The 15484-nt window shown below is 45.3% G+C and overlaps 1 protein-coding gene across 2 annotated transcripts; it reads right to left on the minus strand.

Moving 5' to 3' along the window:
* Window positions 1-2623: 2623 nt before the first annotated feature.
* On the minus strand, window positions 2624-9747 carry LOC116093865 (doublesex- and mab-3-related transcription factor C1-like). Of its 2 annotated transcripts, none has more exons than XM_031375681.1 (9): window positions 9499-9747; window positions 9214-9404; window positions 7849-8022; window positions 7554-7705; window positions 7165-7223; window positions 6707-6843; window positions 5762-5825; window positions 5444-5573; window positions 2624-3140 (listed from the first exon to the last, which is right to left on the minus strand). In XM_031375681.1, exons 2-8 carry the CDS (start codon window positions 9375-9377, stop codon window positions 5448-5450), a joined length of 876 nt encoding a protein of 291 aa, XP_031231541.1. In that variant the 5' UTR covers window positions 9378-9404; window positions 9499-9747; the 3' UTR covers window positions 2624-3140; window positions 5444-5447. The 2 variants fall into 2 exon arrangements, with proteins under 2 accessions (XP_031231541.1, XP_031231531.1); XM_031375671.1 differs by having other exon boundaries at window positions 7548-7705; window positions 9499-9740.
* Between the last annotated feature and the right edge of the window lie 5737 nt (window positions 9748-15484).

Below are 15484 nucleotides of genomic sequence, written 5' to 3' on the forward strand. Positions count from 1 at the left end.
ATCCCAGAGGATTAAGATAGAAAGATCTACGAGTTCAAGCAGGGTCACCTGGGGTTAAAGGTGTGGTACCTGGGCCACACCTTTTGCTGGAGACCTCTATAAGGAAGAAGGAAAGCTCACTCTTTTTCATCTGCTTGCCTTGTGGGACTGAGCAACTGCTGGATCCTCGGACTTCTATTCACAGCTGCTGCCGACCATTGTTGGGAGTTGGACTACAGACTGTAAGTCTGCAATAAATTCCTTTACTACATAGAGACTACCATAACTTCTGTGACTCTAAAGAACCCTGACTAATACACATACAGAACACCAAATAGACAGGCCAGAAAAGAAAGTCTCCTCACCACATAATAATCAAAACACTATACGTACAAAACAAGAAAATATTAAAATCCACAAAGGGAAAACAAGTAACAAATGAAGGCAGACCCCTTGGAATAATACCTGACATCTCAGTGGAGACTCTAAATACAAAGGAACCTGGAGAGAAACCCTGTAGACACTAAGAAACCACAGCATAGATTATTATAACCAGGAAAACTTTCAGTGACAATACATGAAGAAAATAAGACATTCCATGATGAGACCAAATTCAAGTAATGACTATCTACAAATACATGACTACAGAAGATGATAGAAAGCTTCAACTTAAAAGGAAAAGAAGAGAGCAAACACATCAAGTAAAAGAAGAAAAACATCCACACACCTCCACCACCAAAAAGAAGAACAAATAACAGATTTCAAAAAAAAAACACTGGCCATTGGTAACTCTCAGTATCAATGGTATAAATTGTCCAATAAGAGACATAGACTAACAATGTAATTAAGATTAAATTAATTAAAGAAATCTACCAAGAGGACAATGTAATTCTTAACATCTTTGCACCAAACACGAGGGCACCCAATTTGTAAAAGAACTACTTCAATAGCTTAAATCACATGTTGGCCCTCACAGACTGAGAGTGGGAGACTTGAATACCCCATCCTCACCAACAGACAGATCATACAGACAGAAACTAAAGAGAGAAATGTTGGATCTATCTGCTGTTATAAAGCAAAAGGAGCTATGATATAAAAGGGATATCCTCAGACCATTACATCCAAACACAAAATAATACACCTTCTTCTCAGCACCTCATGGAACGTTCTCCAAAACTGACCACATACTGGAACGCCAAGCAAGTCTCAACAGATACAAGAAAATGGAAATAACACCCTGCATCCTATCTGACCACCACAGATATGAACAGAAACAACCTAAAGCTAACAAACTTGTGGAAATGGAACAACTCTCTACTGACTGAAAACTGGGTCAAGGCAGAAGTGAAGAGAGAAAACAAAGACTTTCTAGAACTGAATGAAAATGAATAACCAACATATCCAACCTTATGGGACACACTGAAAGTGGTTCAAAGAGGCAAGTTTGGTACTAAGTACCTACATTAAAAAAAAAAAAAAAGACTGAGAACACTGGTAAGACATCATGCTAGCAACCTAACAGCAAGCCTGAAAGTGAATTGAGAAAGAAATCAGAGGAACAACACACATAGAGCCTTCGCCCATACTTTCTAGTGTCTTTGGTACAGGAAGGTACTCTGCATGATACCAAAGGAGAAAAGTAAACACCGACCCAGTCACAGACCCTTTGATCCCTAAGGGTGCCTTGCCTGCAAGATATGCTAGGGCAGTGGTAGCACAAATCTTGTGGAAGTAACCAACCAATATCTGATTTGACTTAAGGTTGACTCCTGGAGATGGAACCCATACTGGACACTGCTTGGGAGACAAGAACCTGAGATTAGATAGCCTAGGGAGCTAGGAGAAAACCAAAAACCATTGTTATGGGTTTTGTTTGTTTGTCTTTTTATATATAACAATAAAACAACTCCTAGTGATATTTAACTATACTCAGAGGCCGGTGCCTTTCTGGGCCATCATCTGAGAAGCTTCCTCTTGTAGCAAGCAGATGGGAGCAAATACAGAAACCCCCATCTAGACATTATCCACAAATGAGAGACCCTGGGACACTCAGACCTAAATGGGCTGCCTTTATCTATTTCCTCCCTTTAGAGCTCAGGGTGCCCTGTGGAAAAGGAGGCAAAAAGAGTGTAAGAACCAGAGGTATTTTAGACACCAAGAAAACAAGGTCCTCTAAACCAATAGGATTCTTCAAAAACCCTCAATTGGGACTACATATGTGAAATGTTGAGTTGAGAATACCTGTTTTATATAGTCCTTTGGATCTGAAGAATGAACTGTACTTAACAAGATAAAAGTACCACTAAAGTGAAACTTTTGCTTTACAAGGATAATGGATGCTGGTCAGATGGGGCGGAAAAAGCACCTGTGACCGAGGGGACCAGCATCACAGAGGTGAAATATTCTGGGATTATTTCCTCAGAGCTAGCACACCGAAGATGTGGTTCAGAGAATGCCAAGACTAAATTTCATGCTGACAGTCCAGCTTGGTAAGAGTGGTATAGGAGTCTCAATTGTAGTACATGTTTTGAAGGCAAGAAGGAGTTGTGTAGAATGGCTAAGGATGGAACGCGTGGCAGGGTCAGAGTCCCAGAAGAGAGCCCACTGGGGAAGGGGTAGCCAGTTACAGTGAAGACCTGGGCAGTGCCTCCTACCAATGCTTTATTATTTGTCCAAATATACAAGCCTAGACACAAGTTGAAACTTCTCGTGTGTCCACATACAAGTACGGGAGTGCCCAGGCACATATGCAATCACAAAACAAATGCAAACAATGGTATACTAACCCACTTGGAACCCCACCGATGATGGACTGGTCATATTAAATTGCACAGTGCTCTCTACAGAAGATACATTAAACAGCACCAGCTTCCAAAGGAATGAGGGATGGGGGTACAAGAACATACTACCTAAGCTAAAACTGATCTACATTATGAAAAGAGTCTGAAAGCTTATTAAACGCCCGAAGGCTTACAAAGCACATTTAAGCATTTCAGACGTGAACAACACAGAACAATATCAACTATGCGGTGCTTGAAGGAGCCTGCACCCCCTCCTCTGGGCCCTCCAGATGCTCAACAGGAAGTGAAGTGGAGCTGGCTGGTGGATCTGAATCACACAGATGGGCTGGAAGGCTTCACAGCTCCAACTTCAAAGCAGACCTGAAGGCAGAAAAGATGGTATGAGGACCACCTAATGACCACGAATCTCTTTCCCAACTCTTCCCCATTTCTTTGTCTCCCACAAGTGAACGTTTGTCACTGAGACCAGTGGACAGACCTATTCCTGTCTGAATTCCTCACCTCCAGCCTCACCTTCCCTCATTCCTCTATCATGGGCACAAACCTACTGTGGTGAAGCTCATGATCTCTAAATATAACCTTCCTGATTTCTGGAAAGTTCCTTGACTTACCACTACCTGTTCCTCCTGGCCTAGTCCCACGCTGTGGAATGTGTGTGCGTGTGCGAGTGCGTGTGCATGTGTGTGTGTGTGTGTGTGTGTTGTGTGTGTGTGCTCTCATGTGTGCGCATGCATCAGTGTTTGTGAGTGTGTGCAGGTATGTGAAGGTCAAAAGACAACCTCCAGTGTCGGTCTTTCCCTTCTTGTTCGAGGGTTGTTTTGAGCCCTGTTTGAGGGCTCTAACAGAAACAGGATGGTTTAACTGAGGAAAACAAAACCTTTTAATATTTTCTGTCACTGTTAACCATGTTGTAAAATGTTTGACTTTAAAAACTATTGTTTGAGCTGCTGAGTTGAGGCTTGTGAAAAAATTGTCAGATGAATTTTGGCTTGGGATTTGGACAGTATTTCTAACAATTTCTGAAATGACCCTAAACATCCTTCTGCCGTTTTGTACTACGTATTTACCTGGAGCAGCATCCTCGGCACTGACAAGTATAAACAAAAGTACTGATCAACCCTGACAAACAAGGAAGATGCTTTATGCTCCTCAGTGTCAAACTTTTAGTCAAGATCTAACTCTTTGAGTAAAAACAAACAAACACACCCATTTCCTTGCCATGCACATTTTTTTATCTCTAATAAATGGTGCAATTACATGTATACCAAGGACTTGTATTAAAGTAAATTTCTTTATAGTTTATTATCTGTCCATGTTTTGCTTGTATACCTATCTATTATTGCCCGTGTGCCTATGTACTGGAGTCCTGGAAATGTCTCTCAGATGGAAAGGGGTTCTGAGACAGGAAACTTTAAGAAGCCCTGGCCTCAGTTTTGTCTCCCGCCTTTGCCAGACCCCTATGATCAGCCACCTCCCCAGCTTCATTCTGCCCCTTGTGTTCCAGCAGTTCTGTCCAGGGTGGCTTCCTCCTATGTTCCCTAGGCCTATCTGTCTCTGTGCACAACGAGGTCCAGCCTTGCTGCCCAGACACACTAGAAGTTTAATTCCCTTCTCAGCTCACAAAGCACTTGCCCTCTGGATGGGTCATTTGAGATCTGGTTGCAAAATACACCTCAAGAAAGAATCCAGGCTGCACATCTGAACAGAAATCACCCTGAGATTGGGGTCTAAATCCGGTTCCATCTCCGTGTCTTCCTCAGACCATCACAGTGTGTAGTGAGTTGGCTTGATGCTGCTTGTATTCTAATGCTAACATCAGGCCCCCAAGACCTGGTTGTCCCAGAGAGGAGAGAATCTGCATGTAGAACCAAGTGACACTGTGACCTGACCCTCCCCAAGTGATTTCTGATTGGCAAATAAAGATGTTGACAGCCGATAACTGGGCAGGAGAGACCTGGGTGAGGGTTAGGATTTCCCGGGCTTGGGGTAGGAGGAGAACCGGGAGGGGGGAAAGAAGGTGAAGGAGAAAGGAGAAGCCGTCATGGGTTAGGAGAATCATGAAATCCTGGCCCTGAGGGCTGGCCAACTGGAGTGAAGAGCAGCCCAGATGAAACATAGTAACAACTCAGGGTTTTCGATAGAAAAGTAGGCTCTGATAGCATAGAGGGCAGATGTCTGCCCAGCTCTTGTGCCGTTTAAGGCTTAGTGTAAATATAAAGGTTGTCTGTGTCTTTTGTTTGGGTACTAAATGGTCAAAGGCAGGGTAGAAACTCCACAACAACAGTAAGCAATAGACTGAGAACACGGGGCTGGGTGGGGAATCAGGGTTCCCACTTCTATTTCTTGCACTTGATATGCTGCCTGCTCTAGGCCGGGTCCCTGCAACTCCCCGGGGGCCTCAGACTCCTTCTCTATCAACATCAGGGTGAATAACCAATTACTGCTAGGCACAAAACTTGAGATGCTTAGCATTCTCTGAATAATCTTCCAAGTGTCCTCTCTGAAGTCAGCCTGGGAAGACTGGTGTACCCAGCTCCAAAGTCATTGCAACCACAAACTAGCCCCCCGCAACCCCCCAAGTACCCAGCTATGGCCTTCTTACCACAGAGCTTCCCACCTCCCAACTATCTCCATCCCTTGTTCCTTTTCAAGAAGCCAGCTACCTGTTTAGCTGTGGGTCTGGTGCCAGGTCCAAGAAGAGTTCTTCAGAGTCATCAGAGCCTCGGCAGCCTCCAGTATTTCCTGATACTCTAAGGCGGCAGAAATCGAGGCCTGGTCAGAGGCACGAGAACCCTGCAAAGAAACAGGTGTGAGGAGAACAGGAGCTGTGCATCCAACACCTCTTCTCAGAAGCACAACTACTCTCTCAGTACCCAGCTGCCTCCAGTGCCCACTCCCAATGCCCAGACGGTCTGCCCTACACATCTAACTCAGCTCCTCCCACCCAAGTTTCTACAACCCTCCTGCTTCTCTGCCGGGACCTGTGGCTCCAGCGGATGGTGGTGATCGGTGGAGGTACACGGCAGGAGGACCATATTTGAACACCTGGAAACAAGAGGTAAGGGAATTAAACACTTGGGTGGGTAGGTAGCACCTGTAGAGAGAGACTGGCAGGGCTTTTCAATACCAGAAGGTGGGAATACCAAGGACTGTGGAGACCTTAGGCCCCGTGGCTTGGACATGCCCTTTGTCCTACACAGTCTGATTTCCTTTCCACAACCCCCCCCCCAACACAATTTTTTTTTTCCTAAGAAATTAATCCGTACAAGCTTTTGTTTTTGCCTTTCAATTCTCTCCCAGATATGCAGTGAAGAATCCATCAGGGAACCACAAGTGTCTGCATTTTGATATACTGCAAATTCCCTAAAGAGATACAGTGACCTTCCATTTTCAGGGACTGGTTCTTGCCAGCACTTTGCCAGGCCACCACAGATCATGAGGGACAAGCCCGGAGCACTTCCCAGAGGCTTTCTTGGTTGGCCTCTGGACTTTGCCCTGGGCCTCTGTGGCTCTGTCCACCATGGCCCTAGGTTTCACCAGGACCCTCCCATCTCACTCATGTGTTGTGTGTAGAGAAACAGTGCCCATATGTGGAAGGCCCACTGTGTGGCAGCAGGCCTTATGCTGGTGCTCTTTTCTCAATGTGACTGGTATAGAATACTCTTGCCAAAATGACCTCTAGGAAACAGATGCTTGAAAAAAATATAAAGTCACTTGTACCAAGTCTCTGGAGTAGGAACTGTCAAAGCTGGAGAGGCCTCCTGTCCTTGCCCCTTGGTCTGACCTGCAGCCTCCTCGCCCAACTCACCCTTGCCCTCCTCCCTCCCAACATCCCCCTCCTCCTGCTCCAGTGGCACTAAGCCCAGGTCTGGACACAGACGGACGGACACAAGACACAGCCAGCTGCACGGTCCCTTTCTACTCACGGGTTGGACAAGGCAAAAGCCCCGCGAAGCTCCATGGAAGGAGGATCCATCAATTGCTGCTGTGAGGGCACTGACATGTAAGGCAGAGGTGAAACTGCTGGGGGCCAGGAATATGTGTGAGACCCGTGGGGACTCTCCTGTAGAGATGGAGATCAGAGGTAGGGGACTGGGTTCCAGGCCGGCCAGGAAGAGAGGAGGGACGGGCAAATGTTAGTCCGATGGCAGGAATCTAGAATGTCAGGGCTCTGAAGACCTCTCCAGACTCCCTCCCCACCCAGTCTTATGCTCAACTGCCGCTGAGAAGACTGAGGCCCAAGAAGAAGTGACATTTCCCAATGTCGGCACAGGGCAATGTGCCGACCGTTTAGAGGCGAGAGCCCTGACTGGAAGACACAGTTAAGAGGGGTCTTGACAGTAACTGGTGGGAGCCTCCCACTCTAGCAACAGATTCTCCTTACCTCCTGGGGGCTGGCTGGGGACAGGTCTTCAGGCTGGGACACGGGGTTCTCCTTTGCAGCTGTAAAAGACCAGGAATTCTTCCCCACCAGCTACCCAACAGCCTCATCTGAAGACACTCAACACCATCCTGAGGACTTCCCCCCATAACCTTTTTGAACGCACCCTCTCCCCTCTCCCGGACCTCTGCTTCCTGCAAACAAGTGCTGTCTACCATTGATACGATGTTTTGGGGTTCCCCCCTTCCTGGCCCCACTGAGGTCCAGGATACCCTTGCCCCAAGTCCCACAGCAATTCTGTGGCAAGGCTGGTTGGTCACAGGGTCACTCATGCCCTGCTTCTCTCCCACCAAACTCAGGCTCCCTCCCCAGCCAATGACACTCACGGCGACCTCTTCCTCTTCCTTTGGTAGAGGACTTCTTGGCCTGTTTGGAGTGCTTGCGGGGGACAGTCGTTCTTGGTAGTCGAATCTGGCATCTCTTGACCGGTGCTCCATGCCCCCTTTTCTCAGAGCCCACAGCCAGCACGGCCTCGCCGTGGTCCCTTCAATAGGGGTTTGAAGGACTCCTGCTAGTCATGTGCGAAGGGAACCTGACCCCCCTCACCCTCCAGGACACCACACTCTCGAGGATGCAGCCCAACTGGGACAGCAGCAGACCCGAGAGTGGGAAGAATGGGTTTCTCACCTGACTTGGACCCTGCTGCCACATGTGTGGCCTCTGCCAGGGCGATTTGCACGTCCTCTGAGTCTAGGTTCGGTGGCAGGTGCTGCTGCTCGATTCTTGTTCCCCGTGTTACATTCCGAGGTGGAGGGCCGGCAAGGAACAGCTGGTTTGTCTTTTGGTGCCATGGTTCTTAGGCTGAGAGCAGAAACACCACTGTATCCCCACGGCCCTAAAGTAACTGTTCTTTCCTGAGCAGAACCAAAGGAAGAAACAAAAACAAAGACCAAACAAACAAAAACAAAAGACCAAACAAACAAAACAACAAACAAAGCAAAGCAAAGCAAAGCAAAAACTACCCCTCCCCAGACACAAAGCAAACCGAGCCAAAACATGCAAGCAAACAAGCAAAGAAAACTGGCTCTGGGGATGAGAATCTTCTCCAACAAGGTCACCACCAGCATCAGTTTATTCTCTCCCGGTTTTCTTCAGTCCTCATCCCCCATTTGTACTCGCATGGTCTCAGTCTCCCTCCTGTTGTCTCACTCACCCAGCACCTCCCGCCAACAACCTCTTGACACTGGTCCCATTGCCCAACCGACCTGCTCAGACTCACTCCACACATCCCATTTCCAGGACTATGCCCACAGCCCCAGGACTGCCTCGACAGTCGTGAGAAAGCCTGGACACTGGAAGACAACCTTCTTCCTCTTGCCTCGAATTTGTTCACTCCTCACGTGGGAAAAAATGTGCATAGTGTACTCAGTCGTCTCACGGATGCCCGGTGTCCAGTTTTCCCCTACGCTCTCCATTCGAGTTTTCCTCACACCACAGTCTTAATTATTCCCTTGCTCCCCCTTTCCACCGATTTCCCTTTCGTCCCCCACCCCGCAAGCCTCCCCTCCCCGCCCGTGAAATCTTAGTGTTCCTCGGAAGGCCGTGGAGACTCGAATCTTACCTAAAACCCTTCCACCCAGGAGCCTGGGGTAGGGGGACCATGACTGAGACCAACCGGGGCTAACTAGTGACATGGTGGGCTTCAAACAAGCAGTTTTCTCACGGAATCCATCCAGATTTCTCCCAGTCACTCTTTTAAGTTTTCAAACTTTTACCATTATTTTTCCGCCATTTCCTTCCTTCCCAGCTTTCTACACCTGACAGATGTTTGTTGACGCCCGCCCGTGTGGAGTCACCAGCCCCTGACCTTGCCCAAAGACAACTATCTGGTGGCCTCGGCTTCCCGTTGCCCCAACACATGCTCTCTTCTTTCATCAGTCGCACACATTCACTCCCCAGCTGTCCACCAATCCTTCTGAGTCGTCTCAACACTTTGACAGTTGGAGCTGGGCTCCGAGAATGGCTCCCGCTTCCCTCCCACCCTGTACCTGCCTCATCTGCTCTCTGGCATGTCCCAGGCCCAGACCGGCAGGCAACCTGGAGAGTGTTGCTCTCGGAGGGGGTTGGGGCTGGGCCCGCGGGGGCTGGCCAGAGCCCGTGGAGGAGGCAGAAGGCCGGGGTCGGGTCGAGGGGGCCTCGCCTGTGTTGTTCCCCATCGCCAGCAGGCTTCGCCTGGAAGAGGCCTAAAAATGAAGGAAATGGGTACCTGAGCAGGAGGGAGGGGAGACGAAAGGCACCGAAGAATATGGAGGCCACATTCCTCCTGTGGTCAGTTACCCGGGACTCCAGCCTTTCAGAATCAGCAGGCCGAGCCTCAAAAGAAGCGGCGGTTCTGTTGCCCTGTCCTCCTTCCGCCTGGAACCTTGGTCTTCGACTCCACTTCCGGCGTTGCCTCAGAGAACACTGAGCTTCCTGCACTCGTCCCTCAGAAGGGCGCCCCTCAGCCCCGTGGCTGCTCTGAGACCCACTTCCGCCTATGCTCTGAAGGGGTCCCTGGAGGCCTTTCCTGGCTGCTGGTGCTCACTTAAATAATCCTGCCTGCACTGGAGGGACAAGTAGAGCTTTGTACCCTCCCATGTTGGTTCCGCTTCCTGCCTCCATTTGGTGACAGGATAATGTGGGGTGGGGGCGCATCCGCTGTCACCTAGGTCTACTTGGTAGGTCCTAAGTAATGAGTCCATTCAAAATCAAGCGTTCCAGTTTGGCATGGACCACCTTCCATCCTCATACCGCGTCTGTCTTCTCATTCAGCAGCCATCTTAAACCCCAGAGAACACTTAACCAAGGTCTGGGAACACTGTGTTCCATCTTGTTGGAGTCTGCTTCTGACCTTTCTTTTCTACTCCACCGATAAGTCACTCGCTTTCTCTGACAGCTCCACGTTCCTTGATTTTATATTATATTGTTTTATTTTATTATTTTTCTGTCCTTATTTGTTTATTTATTTATTTATTATTTTCTGACTTCGTATCTTTATTTTTGTCACTCCGAAGCACGGCGTGGTGTCTGCTAGGAAACGTCCCCGACTCCTGTCTCTCAGACACACATGGAAGTCCCCTGTCCCTTGTCTTTTGTCCTTCCATGGATATGTGAGAATCTGCCTGCCAGTTGCCCAGTAAACTCAGTCGCAACGAGTTTGGATCTCATTTTCATTGATTTGGGACGTCGATTAACAGGAAACTGGCTACCCACGGGATAGCTGGCCTTCCCTAAGCCTCGGCTCCACATGTCTCTCCCTTTATGGGGACCTGGCATAGTCTGGTTTCTTCCACGTTTGCTTCTGGTTTCATCTTTTATAGGTTCCTACCTGGTGCCTGGTGCACCTTATGTCGGCTTTTGGTTTGGTTTGGTTGTTTTGTTTTGTTTTGTTTTGTTTATCCCAGAACACGCTAGAGCCTTGTTGCTCTTCTGTCTGATATCTGCTTGGGTTGGGGGAGTGATGTTGGACGATTCACTTGCATCTGACTTACGGAAATGCACTTGACTCTTGAACTGCTGCACTGCTCCTAAATTCAGGCGCCATATTAAATCTCATCGTCCTAAAAGATGCACACCTAAGTTTCCAGGCCTTTTCGCTGGCCTCTGTGTCGTTGTTTTTGCAGTATTTCCTTGGCTGGCTCCCCGGGAAGGCAGTCTAACAAGGATGGGGTTGAGGGGCTTTTTTTGAGTTGTTGCTGCTTTTAGTAAACTGTCACCAACATTTTCAGATGAAATGCTGTGGTTTTTTTTTTCCTAGCTTTCCTTCTCTGTGCTCACTTTTGCCTTTCCTTCAACCCTTCATCCTCCCAGTCTACCTACTTCTTTTCCTTTTCTGCCTGTCTCCTTCTCTTCCTTGCTTCCAGCTCTTCTTCTTTTATTCTGTTCTTCATTCCTTCCTTGCCCGTCTCTATTAAAAGTTTAATAAACAACCCTTCTGTAGATTTCAAAAAAAAAAAAATCACGAATAGGGGTCCAGCAGGACCCAGGCAGACAGGAACTCAACCAGTCCAGCGGCAGAAGTTCCTTCCAGTCTATCTGGTCCAGTGCCTTGAGCACACCTTGGGTGCAAACTCTGTAGCAAGTCCATAATACCCAGAGGAAGCTTTACTCCGAGGCACTCTAACGGGCCCAGGATCACAGATCTCAGAATCACAGGACCACAGAGACAGCTTGACTCTGAGGAGTTCTGACACAACCAGGATCACAGGAAGGAAAGGCACCAGGCAGATTTAGCCAGGGCAGGTAGCACTAGAGATAACCAGATGGTGGGGGGCAAGCGTAAGAAAATAAGCAACACAAACAAAGGCTACTTGGTATCATCAGAACCCAATACTCCCACCATAGCAAGTCCTGGACACACCATCACACTGGACAAGCAAGATTCAGATATAAAATCACTTCTCATGATGATGATATAGGGCTTTAAGAAAGACATAAATAGCACCCTCAAAGAAATACAGGAGAACACAGGTAAACAGCCAGGAGCCCTTAAAGAGGAAACACAAAAATCGTTTAAAGATCTACAGGAAAACGCAAATAAACAGGTGAAGGAAATGAACAAAACCATCCAGGATCTAAAAACAGAAATAGAAACAATAAATAAATCAGAAAGTGAGACAACCCTGGATTTAGAAAACCTAGGAAAGAGATCAGGAGTCTTAGATGCAAGCATCACCAACAGAATACAAGAGATAAGAGAGAAAATCTCTGGGGCAGAAGATACCATAGGAAACATTGACACAACAGTCAAAGAAAATACAAAAAGCAAAAAGCTCCTAACCCAAAACATCCAGGAAATCCAGGACACAATGAGAAGGCCAAACCTAAGGATAACAGGTATAGAGGGGAGTGAAGACTCCCACCTTAAAGGGCCAGTAAATGTCTTCCACAAAATTATAGAAGAAAACTTCCCTAACCTAAAGAAAGAGATGGCCATGAACATACAAGAAGCCTACAAAACTCCAAATAGACTGGACCAGAAAAGAAATTCCTCCCAACACATAATTATCAAATCACCAAATGCAGAAAACAAACAAAGAAAGAATTTTAAAAGCAGTAAGGGAAAATGTCAAGTAACCTATAAAGGCAGGCCTATCAGAATTACACCAGACTTCTCACCAGAGACTATGAAAGCTACAAGATCCTGGGCAGATGTCATACAGACCCTAAGAGACCACAAATGCCAACCCAGGCTACCATACCCAGCAAAACTCTCAATCACCATAGACGGAGAAAACAAGATATTCCATGACAAAACCAAATTTACACAATATCTTTCCACAAATCCAGCCCCACAAAGGATAATAGATGCAAAACACGAACGTATGGAGCAAAACTACACCCTAGAAGAAACAAGAAAGTAATCTTTCAACAAACCCACACAAACCTGATTCCACCTCTTACAACAAAAATAACAGAAAGTAACAATTACTTTTTCTTAATATCTTAATATGAAAATTAGTATTAACAACATATCCTAGTCGGTTGAAATTCAAAAGTATGAGGAATTAGAAATATGTCGGCTATCATCCGATGGTCTCTCTAATTTGGCAATTGGAGAAATAGGTCCAATATTGTACAATTGATATACACTGTCTGCTTGTTTGTACCTGACGGTGTCTTGCTGTGTACTGCATAATGGTCTTGAAAGCATGCTTCTCCTATCTCAGCCTCTCTATTAGTAGGATTGTTTATTTGATGTTCTTACACTATACTCTGGATTTCAGAACAGCGAACATATTTAAAAATTATTTATACAGCCTAAAGATTCGTAGACAATTAACTTGGGAGGTCGCTTGTAAGAGAACAACAAAGAATGAGACTGAAGGCTTTGCTTGATGTTTGTAACTATTGTATCAGGTTTGAAGAAGAGGACTTTATAACTTTCTCTTTCTCTGAGATGAATGCTTTTCAAAATCATCACGGCCAATGAACCGATTCTTACCCTCACCTAATGTCTGTGCCACCCTCCAAGCAGAACCATTGTTCATTGAAACAGTTGGTTAGTGACTTCTCCGAGAAATCATCGTAATGCCATCTTAATACACACAGCATTTCTTAAATGAATGTAACCTTTTCTCTGTGGGCTGAGAACGAAGACAGTCACTCAAGTCGAATAGTTTTGACCATAGCATCCAAAAATCGTGCCTGCAATTCATTCCTTGGCGCAGCAGAACTGTCAACACATAGCTTAGCTACTATGGAGGTAAAATCTTTTGGTGATGTGAGGGTCATTGAAGTACAGCCTTATTACAATGAAATCCAATGTCTGAAAATTGTTCTTACATTGGTCCTAAATTACCACAGAAAGAGCCAAGATTTTAAGCTCTACCAAAAACAAAACAAAACAAACAAACAAAAAGACATTATTTATTTATGTGCATTTAAGAAAAACTGGTAGTGATGCATTATTTTAAAATATACAGTTAATATTTTTGGAGTTATTTAAAATTTGTATTGAGAAAAACATGTATTTTCAGTATTGCTGTAGAAAGCATCTACATAAGACTGTTCAATTGATGTTGTTTTATATCAAACAACTTTTATAATACTCATTTTATTGTTACAATATTTTATAAATTTTAAAGAATTTGACAAAAGGAAAAAACGAAAAGTATTGCAGGTATTGAATGGGGTGGTCTCTGGGAGGAGCTGGGGTACAAAAGGGAAAGAAGAATGTGATGTAATCCGATTTACTTAAAATATGTTTTTAAATGTTAACAAATTCAGGTAAATTGAAATTATGTATCTTTTCTCATCATAATGAAATAAAACTTAAGTCAATATAAAAAGAAAAGTAAATAGGAAAGAAAAGAAAAGAAAATCACAAATGTACTGTGCCTCCATGGAAGTATTTGTGGCTCTGTTCACTCCTTTGTGAACAAAGTATGTGGCATTTATAGATCCTTCCAAACATGGCTTGCTAAGCTTACTATTACTTTTTTTTTTTTTTCTGTACCACCCGGGGGAATAACATATGTTTTGGCATATTCTAAAATTAAGCACAAACTCCTATTTATAAGCTAGATCAAAGAAAAACTGCATGTGTTACCAACCAGACGTCTTCCTCAAGTCCCCCTTTATTCCAGAATTCTAATATGAATGGAAGTTTGTTCTCCTGGACAGGAAGGAATATGTCTTTATTTCTTAGTTGTGGCAGATTATTTCTAAGTACTGGGACCTTTGGTCTACTCAACACCTGCCTAGCAGTTTTGTATCTTTCCCTCGTGGGGGCCCCTGACATAATGTTTCTTTCCCTTCTTTCCCCCATGTTAACTTTACCTGACTCTAAAAGACCGAGTTCAGGTAGATGTATTTCCAGCTTTCTGAGGAAGCTCCAGATTGATTTCCAGAGCGGTTGTACCAGTTTTCGATCCCGCCAGCAATGGAGGAGTGTTCCTCTTTCTCCACATCCTCTCCAGCATCTGCTGTCACCTGAGGTTTTATTCTTAGCCTTTCTGACTGGTGTGAAGTAGAATTTCAGGGTCAGTTTGATTTGCATTTCCCTGATCACTAAAGACTGTGAACATGTCTTTAGGTGCTTCTCAGCAATCTGAGATTCCTCTGTTGTGAATTTTGTGTTTAGTCCTATACCCCATTTTTTCATTGTTTTGTTTGGGGTTTTGGAGGTGACGTTCTTGAGTTCTTTATATATTTTGGATATTAGCTCCCTATCAGATGTGGGGTAGGAGAAGATTTTCTTGTTTCCCAATCTGTAGGTTGCTGATTGGTCCTATTGACTATGTCCTTTGCCTTACAGAAGCTTTCCCTAGTTTCATGAGGCCTCATTTATCAGTTCTTGATCTTAGAGCATGAGCCACTAGAGTTCTGTTTAGGAAATCCCCACCCCATCACTGTGTCAATGAGTCTGAGGCTCTTTCCCACTTTCTCTCCTATTAGATTCAGTGCATCTGGTTTTATGTTGAGGTCCTTGATCCACTTGGACTTGAGCTTTGTGAAGGTTGACAAATATGCATCTATTTTCATTCTCCTACATACAGACTGCCAGTTAGAACAGCAACATTTATTGAAGGTGCTTTCCTTTTTTTCCATTGTATATTTTTGGCTTTTTTGTCAAAGATCAAGTGTCTGTAAGAGTGTGTTTTTATTTCTGAGTCTTCAATTCTATTTGTAATACTACTCAGCTATTAAGAGCGAGGACATCATGAGTTTTGCAGGCAAATGGATGGAACTAGAAAATATCGTCCTGAGTGAGGTAAGTCAGACTCAAAAGAGCATGCAAGATATGTACTCACTAATAAGTGGATCTTAGCCAAAAAAAAAA

The sequence above is a fragment of the Mastomys coucha genome, chromosome X (assembly GCF_008632895.1).
Source record: "Mastomys coucha isolate ucsf_1 chromosome X, UCSF_Mcou_1, whole genome shotgun sequence".
NCBI lineage: Eukaryota > Metazoa > Chordata > Mammalia > Rodentia > Muridae > Mastomys > Mastomys coucha.